The 20,912-nt window shown below is 41.0% G+C and overlaps 2 protein-coding genes across 3 annotated transcripts; one reads left to right on the forward strand and one right to left on the reverse strand.

Annotated features, from left to right (window-relative positions):
• Positions 1–2,641: 2,641 nt before the first annotated feature.
• On the forward strand, positions 2,642–20,664 carry METTL9 (methyltransferase 9, His-X-His N1(pi)-histidine). Of its 2 annotated transcripts, none has more exons than XM_066198286.1 (5): positions 2,642–3,055; positions 6,207–6,397; positions 8,651–8,860; positions 9,294–9,478; positions 9,674–10,792. In XM_066198286.1, the coding sequence occupies exons 1-5, from the start codon at positions 2,882–2,884 to the stop codon at positions 9,709–9,711; spliced, it is 798 nt and encodes a 265-aa protein (XP_066054383.1). In that variant the 5' UTR covers positions 2,642–2,881; the 3' UTR covers positions 9,712–10,792. The 2 variants fall into 2 exon arrangements, with proteins under 2 accessions (XP_066054383.1, XP_066054381.1); XM_066198284.1 differs by lacking the exon at positions 9,674–10,792 and adding an exon at positions 19,931–20,664 and having other exon boundaries at positions 2,649–3,055.
• Positions 12,806–19,205, reverse strand: IGSF6 (immunoglobulin superfamily member 6). The gene is made up of 6 exons (XM_066197993.1): positions 19,106–19,205; positions 17,103–17,453; positions 16,095–16,201; positions 15,070–15,123; positions 14,365–14,448; positions 12,806–13,242 (listed from the first exon to the last, which is right to left on the reverse strand). Exons 1-6 carry the CDS (start codon positions 19,170–19,172, stop codon positions 13,204–13,206), a joined length of 702 nt encoding a protein of 233 aa, XP_066054090.1. The 5' UTR covers positions 19,173–19,205; the 3' UTR covers positions 12,806–13,203.
• Positions 20,665–20,912: the final 248 nt, after the last annotated feature.

Genomic DNA, 20,912 nt, shown 5'->3' on the forward strand with positions numbered 1-20,912 from the left:
AAAAAAAAAATCTGAGAAATACAATTCAAATTATTTATTCCGTAAAATATTAATAGTTTTCCAAAATTATTATGCACTATTCTCCCATTTGTCTGTCCTATTTCCCTGGTTATAAGGGCAGGAGAAATGTCTTTTAGAGCATCAATAGTCAATCCCAAAGAGGACTGGAAGAGTGCTTTAAATTTGGGTGGTGGTCTTCCTACAGGAATAGAAGGTTGGCACTGTGCTGTGACTGACATTGCTTATTCTCCATTTCTCTGTCACCCACTAAACTTTGTTATCTTCTGCAAAACCTTCATGATAGGTTTTGGCTGTGAATCAAGTAAAGGATGATCAAAGGCAAAAGTTCAGTGTCTTGCAACAGCTGGTTTCCCTGCTTTCTCTCCTTATTAGCCAACAGTATCTGAGCTTGAACTCCCAATGCTGGAAAAATGCCTCAATTTAATCTTGATAATTTAAGAGTGTCTAAAATAGTCTCATAACTGATAAAGAGGCTGGGAGTGTGTGTATAGTATAAAATATGAAATGCTGTGGTAAGCTCAGAGGAGGAGAAATGTGATGCTTGAATCCCATTCTTAGAGTTTCCCTATAAATTCTGAGGACTTGGAACTTAATACACTGAGTGGATTTTATTTATTGAAAATCAATAAGCAGAAGTGTCTGCTAGACTTAAAAGGATGCTGCCCAATAGACACTAAAGAATGTTGGTCTAATATAGTAGTAATATAATATATGAACAATGATAGAGTGGAAATATTGAATAAATGACAACAAAGCATATTTAATTTTAAGTGAGGAAGAAAGATGTTTTGTGGAGGCCCACATCTGTTCTGGTCTTGTACAAAATGCCCGTCCCAGTCTCCTGCTGCCCTGATTGTGGAACTGCTCAGTAATTCATGGATGGACTGTGTTGACATGGCTGGTAGGAATGTTTACATTTAAATACAGTTCTACAGACTAATGGGGGCTGTCAGGAAAGACAAGCAGGAAGGGGAAGGAAAACTTCAGATAAGCCACATCTCCACAAAGTACTTCTAGCCACTTCCTTGCATAATTAAGCCAGCTCAGGGAAAAGGCTCAGTTGTCCATGCAGGCAAAAGAATTCCAGCTGGTTTGGTAAAGGAACATACAACTGAGACTGGGGGAGTTATCCTGAGTTATGCTGGACAGACCCACAGCTGGGCTTCCTGGGCTACCTTTGGGGGAGAGGATTTTAGGTATCTGTGTTTACCTTAAAGACCTTTTTCTGGTGATCCCTTTCTTGCTAATGTTTAAATAATAGAAGGGAAAGTTGTTTTATCACTGCATTTTATTGGGAAAATTGAGGATTTACATTGTAAACTACAGGAGGCTGCTCCAGAAGCCAAGCTCCACAAAGCAACAATGGCTGTGTTAAACCCTTTGGGTGTGTTTGGGACCTTTTTGGCTCCAGGGATTCAATTGATTATAGAATTTTTCCATCAAGACAAAGAAAAAACACTCTCCAAATAGTGGAGCAGAAAGCAGGGAAAAAAAGTGATTCCCTTATTTCTGGAAATCCTGTCCCAGCACACTAATTGAATGACAAAACTTAGACCACAAATGATTTGCTGAGATTGTCCCAGCAGTTGGTTACAACTCCAACAGCTTATATGCAAACGACTATACATCAAAATTATTACCTAAATATGCATGAATAGTGAGTTCTTTATGGCTTGTCAAGTGAAAAATATGCTGAGTGTACAACTACTGCACCAGAATATTAATGACAAATGTAACACTGGGTAGGAATTTTGAAAAATCCCATTGAAACACACCCAAGTTTGTATGCTAACGATGCAAAGACAAAAGCTAGCAAATTTCTTAATTTATTTGGTATGCAATCAATTATCTCTATTTTTTATGTGATAAAACCAAGATATGTTTCCTTGTGAACAACATGTAACTAACCTGAAGCGATTTTATTTACTGGTTTATAATATTGCGAGCAGATGTCTGTTTAAAAAGCAGCAAATTTATCTTTTGTCATTTTGGATTTTGATTACAGAGATGTTTTGTCCCTGGAGGGGGAAAAAAAATAAACTAGTCTGTCTTTACAAATAAGAACAGGCATGGAAAGGAGTCGTAATCCCGAGCCAAACAAAAAAGGCATTCCAGTCCATCTAGCTATTGGAGAGGGAAAAAAAAAAAGAAGCAATTTTCAGTGGAAAACTGTCCAAAGCTCTCAAGTCAAAAACTTTCCTCAAGGGGGTATAAACATCGGTGAAAATGAAGCGAACACAAAAATCCTCTGGCAATATTCTGTTGTTGCTCTGGTTTTGCCGATTTCCCAAGACAAGCAAGGTTGGATGCGATCAGCGCTCGATCAGAGGAGGTTCCAGGTCCAGGATCCCAGAGGGCTCTGGCTCCCAGTGCCACCCTCTCCAGGTGATGAAGGGGCCGGACCCGCCATCAGATCTGCTCAGAAGGAGCGGCCGCGCTCGCTGAGGGCTCTGTACGGACAATTGTCGGGCCCGCGGCCCCCGGCCCCGCGCGGGTGACAGGGCGGCGCCGAGCACGTGCCGAGCGCCGCCGCGGCGGCCCCGCCCTCCCGCCCGGCGGCGCCCGGGGCGGGGACGAAGGAGGGGCCCGGCCGAGGGGCCCGGCCGAGGCGCCGCCAGCCCGCCCTGCCCGGCCCCGCTCCGGTTCGAAGGCGGCGCGGCCCCGCCCGGCCATTGGCGAGGGAGAGCGAGGCGAGGTGCGCGCCAGGCCCCGGCGTGTCGCAGCCGAGGCGTCCGGGCGGGCCCCGCTGCCGCGGCGGCGCGTTCCGCCCGGAGCGTGTGCGCGGGCCCCGAGCGGAGCCGCCGCTGCCATGGAGCGGGGGGGCGGCGGCGGCGCGCGGGGCTGATCGCGCCCCTTCCCCATGAGACTGTGGCTGTGCTGGCTGGGCTGCTACACCCTGCTCCTCTGGGTGCTCAGGAGGACGATGTGGGCTGGCCCGGCCCGGTACCTGCGGAGCCCTTTATCCAGGTCCCTCTACGTGAATATGATGGGCAGCCACCGCCAGCCAGCCGCGGACGCCAGGGAGAACCACCAGGTACAGCCCCGGCGGCGGCCGCGCTGCCCGCCCCTCCCTTCCCTTGCCTCCCCTCATCGCGCCGGGCTGGGCGGCGGGGGCGGCACGGCGACCCCCGGCCCCGGGGAGCTCCGCCGGGCAGGGGCGGCGGGTCCGCTGAGGGCAGCGGCGGGAGAGCGGGGAGCCCGGTGCGGGCTGAGGGAGCAGCGGGCCGGGCAGCGCAGACAAAGAGAGGGAACTGCTCTGTCCTGCGGGGAGAAAGTTGCCGTGCGGAACGCGCCGCGGGGCGCTGCCGGCGCCGCGGGCTCGGGGGGCGCCGCGGGGGCAGCGCGGCGGGACCGGCGGGCGGAGCAGCGCCTGTCCCGGCGCCCCGAGCCGGGCGGGTCGGGGCCAGGGCTGCTCCCCGGAGAGGTGCACCCCGCGGTCTGGGTGTGCAGCCCGGTGTTTGCAATGCACGCCCCCCGTATGTCCGGTGAGCCCTGGGAGAGCGCTCCAGTGAAGTTTGCAGGTGGTGCTGGCGGGGGTGGGCTTGTAATCAAAGAGATGTTTGTAATTAGTACCGGTGCATCTAGAGGAAAACAAAAACAACAACAACAACAACAACAAAAAAAAGAAGTGGGGAACTGAGACTCCCACAGAGGCCTTGGAGCAGTGGGAGGTGGCAGACTAGGAGTGAGTTGTTGCGATGTGATCCGACTGCGATAAAAGGTTGGTGCTATGTTTGGGCAGTGTGGCCACATGGGTCGGTGTCTTGTGGAGGAGTTAGGGGCCATGCCCTTGCCGTGCAATGGTTACGTGATAGATTTCGTTTGGAATGTGTTCAGATCTGCGCTATGTTTTGGCGAAATGCTGCTGAAAATCTGACGGGAGTTAGAAGGGCTAATAAAAACTCTTAGTGCAGAAGGAAGCTGGCAGCTTAATCTAGATTAAATATGCAGAACCGAGCTAACGAAGAAGGTGTAGTATAAACACTTGAGGACTGCTGTACAAAGGGAGACCATAATTCTTCCTGCTGATCCGTTCCTGCAGCCTTCTTCGTGCTCTGGGTGGGCACTGACATCCAGAACCTTGTTGGGTGGATGTGTCCTTGGAATTTAATGCTTGTGGTCTGCTGTTGGGATCATTCAGGACATAAGCAGAAAGAGAAGCAGAATTCAGGTTTGCAAGAAGAACTTCCTTCTGGTGAACAAAGAAAATCTGAAAGTCTTTTGTGTTGTTCTAAGCTGCAGTAGGAAGACAAGTCAGGGGGATGTGTTGTGGAGGTGCCTGTGTCATTCACAGGTAGATGGTCTGCAGTGGATAATCTCCATCTCTATTTTACTGAATCTAGATTTTAAGTGTATTGATAAAGGTATTGATTATTTAGTACGTTCAGTAGGATTTATGGTTACTGAGTTTGTGGGGTAAGCAAGGGTTGCATGTTCACTCCCCTGGTACTTCGACTCTTTGCAGTTTTACTGACTTAACTAGTTTTATGTAAATTACCTAAAAGAAGTTTTGCATCCTTTTACTAATATTAGGCAAGAGTTACAATGTGTATAATTTTTGTTATAATGAATATCTTAGCTCAACAATCTGAAAATATATAAAAGATTGACACAATGCCATGTAACTAGTGGCCTTTCATATGTTGTACATGGTGGAAAACAAAAGCAGTTTCTGTTTTGAGGAAGTAGTTCTGGACTTAAGCTGGTTTTCACCATTTTTTTTCATTTGAAATTTAGACTGGGGCGTTTGAGGTTTGACTTTGTTGGGGGTTTTTTCCCCTCTTATAATGTGTTAGAATTTCTGTTGTTCACCAGTGTTATACAGGTAGTTGTCAATAACCTTATTGGCAAGAGTAACCATGAATCATTAAGGTTGAAAAAGAGCTCCAAGTTCATTGGTTTCAACCTTTGCCCAAATACCACCATTCCCACTAAACCATATTGAGAAGAAGAAATTGGAGATCTGTGAACAACACCCAATTTTTGAAAACAAGCTTCTGTTCGTTGTCACCATCATCCTTCTGCCAGTGGTTACGTCAATATTTAGAAGTCTTAAAGACAAGAATTGTGGGACTGTTGTTTTTCAGTGAAACTGCAGGTGAGAGTTCAGTGCACAACCCCAAGGTGTATGAGCTCAGGTGTAGTCATGCTGCTTATAGAACAAAGCCTCTGTTTCCCAAGGCTTTGAAAATGTTTTTCTTCTGGGTTGAAATTGGCAACACGTTGCAAAAGGCAAATCATCTGAGCCACTCCAAACCTGTTCAGTGGGATGGGGCAGCAGCCTTGTGAGTGAACCTGACACATCCCAGCCTCTCCTCAGCTCCTTGGGATCATTTGCTTCTGCCACGCTCTTGGAATTGACTTCTGAATGAATGGGCAAAGTACACAAGTTGCTGCTTTAGTGGTTTGTTCGGGAGCCACTAAGGATTCCTTATGGGAATCACTGGTCTATGCTGATTTATTTAAGTGCTGAGAGAAGAGAAGTGAGAAGAGACCTAAACTGGTGGATCAGCAGTCTCGGGGATCCCTGTGCCAGGCTCAGAATCTGTGTTTCAGAGGAAAGAATCACTCACTTGTTCTACCCACAAGTGTGTTTGAAAATGCAGTCGAGAGCCTGATTCTGCCAGAAATGCACTCGTCCCGCAGGTGGTTTTCAAACCTAAGCAGACACATTTGCTCCTCAGTGAAGGGTGTTCCCTCCCTGCTTTGGCCAGTGTTTGATGGAGGCCCTGCTCAGGAATCTGGCTTAAGGACCCTGGTGGTGCACCGTGTGCTCCCCTCTGCTTGCTGGCACTGCTGCTGGGAGGCTGCACACACTGCAGTAAGAATCCTCTCCCATTACAGTGATGCCTGGAAGTTCCACTTTGCTGAAGGCTGTGTAAACCTGCCTTGAGTGAATGTTTCTCTCCCAACAAGGCAAACAGTTGTGATGGGATCAGGATCTGAGCACATGTGTGTTAAATCTTTGGGGAGTTACCCCAGCTGAGAGTTTCTTAGCAGGTAATCAGTCCTCGCTTTGTTACAATTCTAAGTTAATTTAACCCTGAAGTTTTCTGGAAAGACTGTAGGAAAAGCTAAATTTTTGTATTTATGGAAATTGGTAATAATTTTGAATGTATTAATTTTGACTACTTCTAGGTTTACGTTGCTGAACTTTTAAAATGATCCTTTATCTCTTTCTCTAGTGGTATGTCTGCAACACTGAACAGTTGTCTGAATCCCTTCAGCCCGTTTTTGTCCAGAGTTACCTTGACCAAGGAACACAGATCTTCTTAAACAACAGCATCGAGAAGTCAGGCTGGCTGTTTATCCAGCTCTATCACTCTTTTGTGTCCTCTATTTTTAGCCTTTTTATGTCTAGAACATCTATCAATGGGTAAGTGAAATGTCAATCTTGGGTAAGCTAGATACAGTTTGGATTTAGAGTTTTCAAGTGTTCAGCCCTACCCCTTGATCTGCCAGCTTTTCAAAATGTGTAATTTTCCTTTGCTGCTCTGTCAGTTGTGAAATTCCCTCCTGTGTTCATCATGCCCAGCCCTCTTAACTGGTGAACACCGTTTCCAGTATGGGGGGACAGAGGAGGTAATTGCAATTAATAAAAGACAATCAGAGGATTCTAATTGCATTTTATAACAATTACTTGTATTCGTTTTCTTCTAAGAGAGCGTTCTCTTTGTGTCTCTTCCCTCAGCTTTCTTCCCCTGTCCCACCTTGCCCTTTCCCTGCTGCCACACTTCTGTCAGGTACTGTTGTGATTGTCCTGGTTGGTGGCTGTGTCCAGTCAGTTCTGTGTTGTAGCTAAAACTCTCCCTGCTGTAGAGTTTTTGCCCGCCCACGGCAAATCATGGCATATTTCTGAACAGTGCAGAGCTGCCCAAGTCTTATGTCTGGTAGCACTAATGTGGGATATTGTCCTTTCTCTTATTCTCTAAAACAATTCCACCTCAGTTTGTGTGTAAGCTGCACTGGAACAGATAATTTCTGATGGTTCATATTTGACTGATGAACCATTAGCAAAGCAGGAAAACCTAAGTGGATAAAACAGCATTCTTCTTATTGCATCAGTTGCAGGGGAGTTTGGCTGTTCATGGGTGCTTCAGTATTTTTTTCAACCAGGGCAGTGCTTTTTTTTTGCTCACCTTACCCCATTCAGGCACCTTTAACAGCTTAGCAGCTTTGACCTTATGAAAAATGCATTTTGTTACGTTTAGCCAATTTCTCCAGTATCCCCACCTCTGCACCTGCTACATACTTCCGCACAGCCTGATACAAGATAGCAGCTGTCTACTGGGGTTAGAAAAATTGTCTCTTCCTTATTTTCTACCCAGATGACTTTATGAGCTTCCCTGTGGTGTTCTTAGTTGTGTGTAGCTTTATATAAAGGTTCCTTTGGTCTCTTCTTCCTTTCTCTTCCGTTTTTTTTTTTTTCAAAGGCTCTTCAGGGCTTTGAATAACACCTCATAATGCTGTTAGGAATAATAGCTATGAGCCAATTATACAGTGTGGACTGACATGTGTGCTGCAAGGGGGCTCTACTTAAATTGGATGTAGTCTGTTTATTTTTATACATCTGATATCCTGCTTAGTTTCTTCTCTGTGACTTTGTATGCTCTATCCTTTTTGTTTCTTTGGGTTTTAGTCATCAGTCTTTCCTGGGCCAGCTCCTTTTCACATCTTTTTCTTCTTTGAGTCTTTTTGTCTCTGTTTACCTTTTTTCCTGGTTTGTTTTTTTGGGTTTTTTTTTTTTTTTTTTTTTTGTTCCTGTTCATTGTCTTTAAGTTTAACCTTCTATCCAACAGGAGTTTAAAGAATAGTATTTACCTACTTGCAGTCTATTACTGACCAGTTCTTCTTCCTCTGCCTGTTCCTCTGACTGTTTCATCATTGAATTCTGCTATGACAGCTGAAACGTGTCACTGTGTAGTCTTCAAACAGTTGTGGGCGGGTATGGCATTGACTTGATCCATAAGGAATCCAACTGTCACCTCTTCCCAATTCCTTAATGAGTTGTCTATTTTCTATTCCACAGCTTCTCATGTTGAATGCAGGATCTGCAGATAGCAGCAAAAGCCATTGTGTCATAGAATTTAAAAAATCTCTTTTGCCCCTCCAGCAGCGTTACCCCCGTGCTTTCTTTAAATCTCTTCCCTGTCTTCCCTCCTCATTCCACATCCTATTCCTCATTCATTGTGCATGCTTCTGTGTCTGCAGCCATTTTATTTCCTCTGTTATTTCATCTTGGAGTTTTTTTTTTTTAAGGAAGGTAGCAGAGATTCCAATCTGCAGATGTGACAAATAAGGTTCAGTTTTTATCTTTTCTACTCTTTCTCTTCCCCTTCTTTTTTTTTTTTTTAATGCAATCATTTTCTTGAGCTGCACCCCGTGAGCTCTTCCTTACCTAATCAAATTCCTTGTAGAGTCTTAACCACTGTAACTGCATGTGGCTCTGTGTTTGATCTCTTACAAGTGCAAGGCAAGTTGAACTGGATTTAAAATTTATCTGAGCAGTGACCTTGTCTACTTATTATTATGTGTAACTGGTTCCTGCCAAAGCACATTCTAAATTTCTTCACTGCCTGTCATGTTAAAGTTTGTACAAAATTGGTTATTTCTTGTTTTTACATTTTAGGCTGCTGGGAAGGGGCTCAATGTTTGTGTTTTCCCCAGAACAATTTCAAAGACTGCTTAAAATAAATCCCGAATGGAAATCCCACAGACTTCTCGATTTAGGGGCTGGAGATGGAGAAGTCACTAAAGTTATGAGTCCTCACTTTGAAGAAATCTATGCCACTGAATTGTCTGAAACTATGATATGGCAGCTTCAGAAGAAGAAATACAGGTATCAACTGAATATTCCTATATCCAGACATTACAGCAAAGTAATCTATTTGTCATTTAATGAATGTTCAGTATTTTCAGTCAATTCTTTTATTGTTTGATTGTTATGGAAAAGGTTAGCCTGTACAAAAGCAGAAAAACAAACACATGATCCCTCTTACCAGTGTTGGGTTTTGTCTCCTTTATTACCTGAGGTTTATCAGGCAGTATAAAGGTTCACAGGGCTGGATGTGTAGCCATGCTGATCATTGATTTAGTTTTCTTTTCCAAAAGACCAGAAGGGATTGTGTTTGTCTCTTCTCTAAAGGGTTGACCTTACCTGCACTAGCAACACATCCACAGGGAATTTTTTGTCTTCAGTAGTCCTGTCTGAAACCAGCTTGTTTTTATTTAACAGACTGATCTAACAGATCTCTTTTTCTGTCCTTTCACAGGGTGCTTGGTGTAAATGAATGGCAGAACACAGGATTTCAGTATGATGTTATCAGCTGTTTGAATTTGCTGGATCGCTGTGATCAGCCACTGACCGTATTAAAAGATATTAGAAGTGTACTGGAGCCCACCAGGGGCAGAGTCATCCTAGCACTGGTCCTGCCATTTCACCCCTATGTGGAAAATGGTAAGTGCACAGATTTAACAGCTGTTTAGGCAGGTAAAGAAACCATTTGTAGGATCTAGTATCCCAAATCAAATGTTTCATGAATGACAGGTTTGTATTTGATTTTTTACGAATAACTAGTAGGGGGCATGTTCAGAAGTATGAAATCATAGGTAAGTAGGCCACATCACGTAAGCTGGTTTTTTAACTCCACAGAATGCATTGTTGGCACCAACAGAAACCTCAAATATTGAAGTCACAGATGCTGTTTTGCAAGTTACCACATTTCAGCTGTGTTGGAGCAACTTGGGAAGACTGGTCCCTGATTAGGGCCTTTTACCTGAAGGTGACCCCAGCTGTCTCTAGTGACCAGTTGAGCAAAACCATCAGAACTGTCTAATGCTGGCTAGAGCTGCTCAGGTCAAGCTGCCTCAAGGGTTCCCGGTGAATCCCACCTAAAAATTCATAGGAAGATAACTTCCATTTTCCAACATGAGGCCTCAAAGTAAAAAAATGTGGACTCCTACAAATACAAAGTATCAACCACTATTAATATTGTATTAATTTACATTGTACTAGTAATAGGAATAAAAAAGTAAAATCCGGTGCCAAAACTCAATATTTACCCTACTTGGATTTTAAAGAAATATATTAATATAAAGAGAGATTTTTCAGATGAATTTGTCCTTATGACTAAACTTCTAAAGAGACTAGAAACCTTTTTACATGCCTGTGATTGTGGATCTGGGTTGAAGCACCCTGAAGGTGGTTTGAATTCCAGGAAGCTGATGTTCATCAGTCATTGCTCTGGTTCTCCTTGAGTGTTGAGATTTGTCTGTGGAAAGGCATGGATGCCCAGAAAGTACAGAACCAATCATGTTCTGGCACTAATAAATGCATCACCTTGAATCTGGTTTTCTCTTTTTACCTGCTAGTGGTATTTTGATGGGAGGAGGGAAAAAGAAAAGTAAGAAATAATGCCATCAGATGAAGAATTACTTAAAATACGGTGTTTGGGTTTGTAATTTTGTAGCCATTTTGAAAAGTAGTGTGTCTTAAATTAGATTTGCTGTTTGACTTGGGCATCTGTAAAGTATTTCAAGCATATTTGGTTACAACTTATTGTTCCTATAATGTGGAACAATATGGCTTCCTCTTGTAGAAATCCTTTAAAATTCCAAATACCAGCAGTGTCTTTCTAGTCTTTCACTGGCATACCAGAACTAAAAAATCAGAAATGCTTTTTTGTGTGCCTTCAAAACTCTGTGTCGTTGTGTTTGGCAATCACTGTTGCATCCCACATCTACTTCCCTGCATTTTTTTGGGTAGCCCATAACAGACCATGTACAACTCTCTGTCTCAACAGGAGGGGATAAGTTAAGGAGCAAACTATTCTAAGCCTGCTTCTATCCTTCATCATTAATCTCCTGCCATACACTGGGAGGAGAATAGAGAACTAAATTTATGAATCCCAGGAGAGTGGAAACCTGTTCTGTGATTGTTGAACACAGTCATTCCTACTTGTTGAAAGTTGAAATGCTGTTGTAAGATGATTTGTAAACCAGTGTCACAATTTTATTTGTGATGTGACTTGGCAGACGAGTCACTTTGCTGAAGGTAGTTTTGTTCCCTTAATATATTTGAAACTTTAAAACATGCTCAGTTTGTCTATTTGCCGCTATTATGGATACGGACCCATATAAACTGTTAACAGAGAAGGTTAGCACACACAAAAGTTACGGCTTTCCAACTGAAGATCAGTTTAACTGTGGGCTAAAGAAACAGACAATTAACTGCCAGACTGTCTTCATGGTGCAAAAACCATTTTAGAATTTCAGTATTTTCATTCAGCTGTTCTACATGATGATGCATTTTAAAAATAGATATGTACATATGTTTTATGTATAACAAAATTATACTTGGAACATTCAAAGAGGAGAACATTCCACGGCTCAAGTAACTTCTTGTAGCAGCTCATTAAAACCAGCTTGGGCCCATGCAGTGAAACTTTTTAATTCTGTAGAAGGAGAGCAAATGGAAAAGCATTGCGACAGGTAAGGTGTTTGATCCAGTGATAGATGCACAGATAGAAGTGGAGAAATTATTTTAATCAAAAGGAGATATTTGGGTTATTGCGTGCAGTGTAATGAGATGGTGATGGTGGAAGCTGTCTATGTCACTAACATAAAACCTGCTGTAAGAGAACAAAGCAAGGTGGAGGAGGAATTAAAATACAGATCTGTGCTCACTGTTTGTGGAATGACAGTGACACCTAGAGTCCAGAGGAACTCAGTCATAGATTCTCTCTGGGGCTTTTCAGTTTCATTTCAACATGCAGAGCAATCAGGAATGCAGTTACTGCAGGGGTCTAAATTTGGCAGGAGAGCCTGATGAATCATCAGGTATTAGACCAGTCACTAAGAACACCTTTGTTTTTAATAGGTGTCTCATAGAGCCATATAAGAATCCTTTGTGTTTTCTAATACAGACAGAAAATGTCATTATTGGGTAATACATGACTGGGCTGGTGTAAGTTTCTCTGAAATAAAAATGTCATGCTGGATGTCAGACATAGTGAACACTGGGGGCCTAGGAGCATGAAATTTCCTTGTTGAACATGTTAATATCCTTGTGATTGATTGACAGGGATGGGAAGGCCAAGGTGTGTATTCTGTCCTCCTGAAATACTATTAATGGAGCTGGAAACACAGTAGTGTGTAAGATGGACCCTTGCTTTGTCTCAGCTGTCAGTTCTCATCTTGCAGAAGTGAGAAATGCCCCTTCATTTGTTAAACAAAGCCTTGCTTTATTTAAATTATGATAAAAGGTGCAGCTGTTCTTTACAAGGGAAAATGCCTGATACCAGCAGATCCCTTGTAAAAGTGCTGATTTTGCAGATTGGCTAGGAAGTAACTGCTGAAAAAGGTACTTTAAAAAAAAAAGTGTACTGCCTTTTACTGGATAGTGTAGTTCTTTTTTGTGCGTGTGTCCACGTTGAACAGACTTGTAAAGGCAAAACGTGGTGCTCCAGGTATTCCTGACTTGGGATGGTGGGACTGGGAGATGAGGGTTGTCAGCCTAGCAGGTGAATTTTAGTGTTGGAGGAGCAAAGCAATGTTTTCACAATGACAGTTACTTTCCTAAATAGGTTTGGAAGATGCTCCCCTCCCAAATGAGCTTTGCCAGGATAGGACATGTGTTTATATTGTCAGTTTTTTCTGCTTGCCTGTATAATACACAGGCTTTGCTCTGTTCACACTGTTCTAAGGCTCATTTACTGTTGGTCTGTAAATGTTACCTCAATTGCTATCCCATTAACATGAGCAAATCCAGAATTTCACCCATGAAATGAGTTTATTTTCTGTTGCTGTTCATTAGCAAACATTTTTCACAATTCCTCAGTTCGTGTGAAATGAATACATAAAAGTTTATGTAAAGAGAAAAAAAAAAAGAATTAAATCTAAACTGAAAAAGGAAACTTTTATGAAGCATCAGGAGTTATCTTAAAAAGATGAGGTCTTTTCCCAGGGTTCTTGGAAATGGAAAATGGAATGTGTAACACAGGTGTAAGGTACAGTGCACTTGATTCTGGTGATCTGTTTAGAAAATTCTCACGAGGAACACTGCCCTGCAAGGTTTTCTCCTCTCCCTTTAAAGCAAAGGAAGTCTGTGAAGAAGCTTAGCTTCCTCACCTGCTCCTTTGCTTGCAGGAGAACTGTTGAACAAATCTGAAGTGCTGCACGTGCTCATCTGTTCTGATAAACAGTGTCATCTTCCAAATCATCCTAGGGAAAGAAGTGTTTCGTTACCGAGGTGATAATTTTTTTTTTAAATTAAGGCAGAATTTCTTTTTTTAGGCAAACTCCGTCCCTTTAGTGTTTCAGTAGAATCCTTTCTCCCCTCTTATTCAGTTGTTTTTGTCCATGTGGTATCTACAGGCTTCAGAATACGTTTCTTATCCTGTTGGCTTTTACTAATCTCCAGGGAGCACAGGGGCAGTAAAACATAGCCCATATTTTCATATCTGGTTGTCAAACCAAGACCAGGTCATGTCAACAGGGACTTGAGGACTTTAAAGGGGTAATTACAGAGGAAAATGATTGGAGCTGTATGGAAATAAATGAAGTAAAATGTATATAAGAGTAGTGCTTTACTTTGTCTATGTGTCGTTTGGTTCCTCCTTGCATCTCTGATGCTCTCTGTGCTCAGAATAGGAAGGAATTAACTTTGTTTTTCAAGGGAAGCAAGAGTTTGAAGTGATTTTCTATGCTTGCAAATACATGTGATTTCTAAAGCTGTGTGGTTTGATTTTATTTGTTACGGGTTTTTTTTAATAATTTACATGGGACATGTAAAATTATTGTCATGAAAGACTTAATGGCATAAATTTGGAATGATGAAATAAATTGTGTGGCTTTACCCAGTGATTTTGAATACTTAGTTTAGACTCTGTGTGCTGGAGGAAGGGAAATACCTTAAATATATTGTAGAGCTTTTATAATAGTTTCATTATGTTTCTGTCCCCTACTCTGGGTTAATGGAGCAAGAGGAACTGTAAAAGCAGTTATACTTTTCAAATATAACCTCTTTAACAGCTCCAGGCATTTTCCCAAACAGTACAGAACCAGACCTCTTCTTGGCAAAAGACAAATTTGTAGCAGTTTTAATTTTAAATGTATATGCACACATTTAAAGAGGGGGCTGTGTGTCTGTGTAGACACACATGTATAAATAAATATATGTAATTGTACACATATGGCCATTTAGAATGCTTTATAATGTCTTTGGCTGTAATTCAGAATACTTTTTTTACATCTCTATCAACTTTAAAGGAAATAGATAAACTCCTAAAACCTTTTGGTTTCTCTTTTTCCCATAAATTTAGGCATTGGTAGGTGGATACTCACAGGCTGTTGGCAGTGTTGAGCATATCTCTGCTTTTGAAGTTCTTGAGCAATTGCTTGAAAAACTTTTCGGCCACTATTTATTTTCTGCAAATTATTTAAAATATTTTGGTTCAGTGCAACGTTTTGAGTTGGAGGAAACATCTTTTTCTACCATTTCTAATTTAGGTTTTTTACCTGGATATGTCTTTGGGAATGTTACTGAGCAGCATTTTAAAAACATGCAGTTTGGCAAGCAGAAGGGTTTTAAATTACATTATTATTGCATTACCTAACAATATACACCTTCTTTAATGGATCTTTAAATGCATGGCTTCTGATTTTTATACAAGGATACATAGTGGTGAAGGTTGTTGTTAATTAATAGCAAAACCTGTTATTGTCAGAAATTTCAACAAAAATTACTTAAAACCTGAAGGAAACAGTGTGTTAGTGATGGCATCTACAGTGATTACTATGCATCCAATGTGTTAAAAATAAATCACCTGATTTGTTAAAATTAGTTAAATCTAGATTGATAACTAGTTTTTTACAAATCTGAAGTGGAGCCTTAGCAGGTCAGAATGTATCTTTAATGGAATCATCAATTAATCACAAATTTGATGCCAAATACCCTTTGAAAAGACAAGAAGAAGGAGCTGTGAATCACAGACAAAGCATGTTAATATACAGAAGCTCTGAATCACAGACAATAACATGGTAACATACACAGTTCTCTGCTGTTAGGTCTTTCCCACTTTTCTTTAGCAGCCTTGGTTTTAACTGGAGGGAGGGAAAATAAATGAAAAAGCAATTAAAATATAAGATGAGGAGTTAGCAGACTAGTTAAAATTGTTGCCCTTTTGCAGTGTCAATTTGTAGGTAAGCGTTTCACTAGATCAGCTTAACACCACTGGAAAAATCAGAGAGGTTTTCACATGTGTGAAGCCTTTTTCAGCTCTGGCAGTAGATAATGCAAGTGGTTTTGCTTTGAGCACAGTGGGACCTGCTTGAAACATTACTTAGTTATCAAAAGTAAACCAATGGCATCACAGATCCATTTTTTCCCCTGAAGAAGGCTTGTTTAATTTTTCCCAATGTACTCTTCACTTTGTACCTACACTCTAAAGAAAATCAAAAATGAAAAAGCCGGTCCTGTCTTTATGCTTAGACAGTAGTCACCACAGGAAAGAACCATTTTACCAAATCATACCAGTAAGGACTGTGAAGTCCTGATGCTCCTGTCAAAGTCTCATTATCATATAAAGATTCCTGTTGTAGCTCTGTGTGTTTGTTTTTATCTAAACACAAATTTTGTTCTAGATAAAAAAAAAAAAAAGGGGTCAGTAATTACATAACTTTTAACCATGGGCATTTTAATGGGTTTGTTTCTATAAGCATAAAACTTCTTCCAAGTCCCTGATATTTTTCAATTTTACCAAGGTCTCTCTTTTGTACATGTATGAAGAGAATTACTCTCAGGGTAATTTTAACTTCAGAATACCTTCAATTTTAGACACTTTGCTGAAAAAAGAAAATGTGGTTGCTGTTGAGAGTTCAGGTATGTGCCACATAGGAGTTCACAGATGTGTGTGTGCAGCACATGGACTTCAACCAACCTCCTCTTTAAAACTTTACCATAATAGTTATGAAATCTAGAAATCTACAAATGTGTTTTTATTCCCCTTATGAAGATGTTAAAACTGCATCAATTTACAAAATGAACAAAACCAGAAAAACCACTCTGGGCCTACCTTGTGGACCACAAAGGAAGTGAGCACAGCAGAGCTGTACAGGAACAGTAAGGACGAGATGATGATCATGGAGATGAGTTTTCCATTGCTTTGCTGCTTCTCTGATCCTTTATTAAAAATGAGTGTTAGAATAAAGGGCACTACTGATTCACATAATTTTTTAAGCTGCATTCCAGCTCCCTTTCTCTGAGGAATTAAAAAACCATCTATCAATATTTTTCTGGTTAATTTTTAGTCTAAATTCCTTAGTGAGATCATTTTCCTTTTGTTTACTCATATGTTTGCAAGGGCAGTGGAGACCTGTTAGTTTTGATTACAAACCTTTCCTTTAGGGGTAGAGAGAGAATGGAATCCAGTTTTCTGCTCCTGTGAAGGTATATGTGAATAAAGCTCATAGACTTCTGTTCAGAAATGGAATTAGAGGAAGGAAGGAATATAAAGAAAGTAATAATCCAGCTGAGTTCTGGGCTTTTTTTCTTTTTCTGTTTTAAGCATGTAAAACTGAAATGTAGTTGCTAAAGTTTCATCGCTTTCTTAACTAGAAGGCAAGTGATACAAAGGTTTGGAACATTTTTCTCAGGCTGGCAGAGTGAGTCCCCAGGTCTGAGGCCCTGCACTCTCTTGCATGTACTTCTACTAAATGTTGGTTTCTCTACTTCCCTTTTTTTTTGTTGACACTTCCTTTCTCACAGCCACGGAAGTCTTTATGTAAGAGGATGTAGAGTGTGGTTGGACAGCACAAGTGCAAAACTTCTTTTGTTTGTAGAATTCAAGAGTCATCATCATCATATGACAGAACAGCCTAATTAGCAAATGAGGTTGAGATGCTTCTTTGTTGAATGCCTCTGGTTTTACTAATAACATCTTAATGTAGCCATACTACTCCTAATGGGTTTGTTGGTATTTCCATCTTAAATGTCATTCTTGAAAGTATAAATAAAGAGAGTATTTAGAAAAGATCATTTATTTCTTCTAAGATACTTCATTAAGAAGGAATGAACAACTGACCTGTTACTGTTAGTACTGTTCCATCTCCTGTTTGTTTAGAATGGGGTGAGTGTGAGTCTGAAAACGCTATTCCACAGATGTAAACAGCGCTGTCATCTACAGTCAAATCTTTAATCTCAAGTGAGATGTTCTTTTCTGATGAGTGTACTTTGTACTTCTGATGATCTGTGCATCCAGGAGTACACAAATCCTGGTGAGTATTAGTTAAAAAGCGAAACCACAGAACTTCAGGTAGGGACGAGGAGCATCCAGAGGTGGAGAAAGTGCATGTCAGGGTCACGCTCTTCGTGGAGGAGTCAGCTCGCTGAAACCTGGGCTGTGTTACAGTCACTCGGCACTGATCCGCAACAGCTGTTGGGAAGGAGCAGTTGGTGATGTGAGGGACAGCTAAAAAGCAAGGTACAGTCTAAAAAGAAAAAACAACTACTTTTGGTTCATCCAAGGAAAGGTGAGAGGAAAGGAAGAAACCAACTGTGTTTCAAACTTGAAATTATCGATTTTTTCAGTGTTTTTTAAAATAATTATTTCAGGGGGGTTTTTTAAATAATTATTAATTGTTTTCAGCAAACTTGTTTTTAGATAGTTACTATAACTTGCACATGTGCTCATTTAACACTTTTATCTATGGGGTAATTAATTCTATTTTTTGACAAAATAGAGAAGATTGATCGATCTGAAGCAATGTGAATGTTTCCTTTGGCACTGGAGAAGACCAGAAAAATACTTTGTGCCGTTTGTAGCCTGAGATCTAGTCCTGCATGTCTGTGGCACTGGCCAGTGGGGTGGGTGTTGTGTGACATACGTGCAGTTGCTCAGTGGAGCAGTTCTGCAGGGCTTTCTCTTTCCCCCACTCTTCCTGGTCTGAGTCAAGCCAGACAAGCTGAAGGCAGGCAGTGGAAATGTCATAAATCAAGACTTCTATAATTTAGCAACTTCATAAAATTGATTAGAATTCACAATAGTTCCTAGACATTCTTCCACTTCATCACATATATTGACTCTCAGTTTCTAAGAATAATAGTGCTTGTTAGTTCTGACATTTAAAAATGTGTGCAGAGAAAACAGGAAGGTTAATCAGAGAAGAGCATTCTAATTAAGGAACTAAAATGTGTGGTTTAATATGACTAGTCTGGAAGATTTTTTGTAAGTCCGTATTGAAATCCATGTGAATTCTGTTTTAGTATATTTAAATTTATTCAAATAAATAGTGTAGTTATTTAAACTATGCTACTGAGGTTATTGCAGTGAGAATAAAGGTAGTATCTAAATAACATCCTTTTCTGCTTGCCAGAAAATAACAAACTGAAGATAGAAGATAAATAGACTGAAATCTCTTAGTGTACTGCTGATACACAATTTGTAAACCTGTCCATAGTGAACAATTAGCACTGTCCCTTCACCATTTTTCTCACTAAATCCAATCAGATTCAGCGTCTGTGACTTACAGGAATAAAGTGAAACTGATTTTTGCGTCAGGTTCATATCAGAGCCATTCCGCAGCACCTACAGCAATCTGAAGGTTGTAAGTTGTGCATGTACTTGCACACTGTGTGGTGAAAGGCAGTAGCTTGTGCTTCTGCACCTGATCCCCTTCTCTTTTCCACCTTATCCACAGCCTCTGCTGTCCTTGCAGAGCAGAACTCCATGGCCTCAGGTCATATAGGTGCTGCCTGCTGAACTTCCCAAACCCTCGTCCCAAACAAACACACTTGCTCTGAAACCAGAGCTGCTGCTGGAGTATTCCAGGCAGGGAAGTGCAGCAGGACTTGACCCAGAAATCACAGGTTACAGCAGCGTTTCAGACTTTTGGAAGAAGAAAAGCATTTGCTAGCCATTGTGTACTTTGGAAGTCATATGATAATAGCAGAAATTAACTTGATTTTCAGCAAAACTTTTCACTGCTTTTATTTTGTAGCTGTGTTGCAAATCATAACCACAAAATTCTCAGTCTTGTTTAACTGCTGTTAAGTGAGAAAATACAAGAAAGTTTTTAAAAGTCTTACCAGCACCGTACAGGATCCAGTCAAACGCCAGCATTAGTACATTTTTTAATGTGTTGAAAGATGCCATTTCTTGTGTCTCTGTGGAAATGAATCTTCTTGACGGAAGAGGAACTTAGGAAATGTTTGGATTTGCAGAACTGTCTTAATCACAAGATGTAGAACTTCCTGTTTAGAAGGGTGTTTACTATTGCATTTAGCAAACTGGTTAAAGGTACAGACCAAACCAGGAAGCTTTTGTTCATTGTGGATGATGTTACTTGGAAAATGAGTGAAGAACTTTAAATTTTTAACTCCTGAGAGTTGTACCTATAATCCTTCAGATTATTTCATTGGATGTAACAAATAACAAGACATTTCCCAGCATGCTGCTTAATCAGCTTCTTAATTTTATATGACCCTAAGCAGCCTTTAGCAGATCGGCTGGTAGGTGGCCTCTGAAGGCACAAAGTAGCCATTCGTTGTAATGTGGTGATCTGCTGGTGAAAGCTTCACAGCAAATGATAATTTTCAACTTGCTGACTCTAATTACTGTAATTACCTCTGTGCCTGTCTGCTGGACACCAGCCTCACTAATGGCGGTTCCCTTTTGGCCACCCCTGGCACTTTTAGTTAAAAATGTAACAAAAGATAACCTTAAAGAAGCTGCTTTTGAGCAGCAGGGATAAACTGGAACTGATCTCGCAACAGGTCTGCCAGTGGCGTGACGACTTCCTGTGTGGAGTGGAATGGATACATATAATTAGTGTAATTATGCTTTCTCTAAGAAAATGCAGCACACAATAAAGTTTTCTTTATAATTGAAACAAAGCTGTTCTGTTTTCTCAGTAGGTGGCAAGTGGGAAAAGCCCTCAGAAGTTTTGGAAATCAAAGGGCATACTTGGGAAGAGCAGGTGAACAGCCTGCCAGAAGTTTTCAGTAAAGCTGGTTTTGCCATAGAGGCTTTCACCAGACTGCCCTACCTCTGTGAAGGTGACATGTACAATGACTACTACGTGCTGGATGATGCTGTCTTCGTCCTCAAGCCCGTGTAAGCCTGTGTGAAGTAAAGCTCCACAATCTAACCCCAGAAGCGGCCTCTGAAAGAGGGGTTTGATTTATGGTTACTTAAAGGGAGGGAATTTTGGGATTGCCATGCTAAATAAATACCATGTAAGAAATTGAAAGGCCAAAATACTAATGTATTTCTTTGTAGTGTGATTAGGGGCGGGGGGGAAAAAGGTGGTTTTTAAAATGGACTCCTCAGCTGAGAATTTCTTTTTTACCAGCTCTTAACCCAACATTGCATTCTGCAATCCAGCGGCAATGGGGGATATTTTTTTATACTTACCTGCAACAGGGATCATATCCAAACAAAAGCAATAGTCTTTATAATGGTGGAACTGATACAGTGTGAACTGTTGTGAAAGAAATCAAGCAAAATCTGGCAATAAAGTTATCCATTCAATTCAAGCCTTGTTGAATAAAACTGTTGAAATGGATAATCTTCCATGCTAAGTTACTTCCTCTCTTACTGTCACTCTCCACGTTTTTAATCATGCTAATAAACTTTTTTGAGATGAGTTTTGCATTAACTTTTGTGTTCATTTTTGTAAGCATAGCCATGCTTGTCTGCAGCAAGCATTCTCTTTGTCTTGAGAATCAAGCTTTCAGTAGCAGCACAACCTTGTATTTCTTTAAACAGGATTTAATTATTGTTTAGTGAGATAACAGTGCACAAAAAATGTATCACTTTTGGTTGGGTTTCCTTCGTGTTCTTCCCTGTCAAAGCCTCATAAATCCTCATTGCTTTTGAATTTGCTATTTTCCA

Source organism: Chamaea fasciata, unplaced genomic scaffold (genome assembly GCF_029207755.1).
Source record: "Chamaea fasciata isolate MVZ Bird 193981 ecotype frontalis unplaced genomic scaffold, bChaFas1.0.hap1 SCAF_16, whole genome shotgun sequence".
NCBI classification, from domain to species: domain Eukaryota; kingdom Metazoa; phylum Chordata; class Aves; order Passeriformes; family Sylviidae; genus Chamaea; species Chamaea fasciata.

Coding starts and splice junctions, on each gene's coding strand:
- METTL9 (XM_066198284.1), top strand. CDS start 2,882: ATGAGACTGTGGCTGTGCTGGCTGGGCTGCTACACCCTGCTCCTCTGG. Junction 3,056..6,206: donor ACGCCAGGGAGAACCACCAG/GTACAGCCCCGG, acceptor CTCTTTCTCTAG/TGGTATGTCTGCAACACTGA. Junction 6,398..8,650: donor TCTAGAACATCTATCAATGG/GTAAGTGAAATG, acceptor TTTACATTTTAG/GCTGCTGGGAAGGGGCTCAA.
- IGSF6 (XM_066197993.1), bottom strand. CDS start 19,172: ATGGCATCTTTCAACACATTAAAAAATGTACTAATGCTGGCGTTTGAC. Junction 14,449..15,069: donor ACCTAACAGCAGAGAACTGT/GTATGTTACCAT, acceptor AATAATTTGCAG/AAAATAAATAGTGGCCGAAA. Junction 13,243..14,364: donor CTCAACACTGCCAACAGCCT/GTGAGTATCCAC, acceptor TTCTTTCCCTAG/GATGATTTGGAAGATGACAC.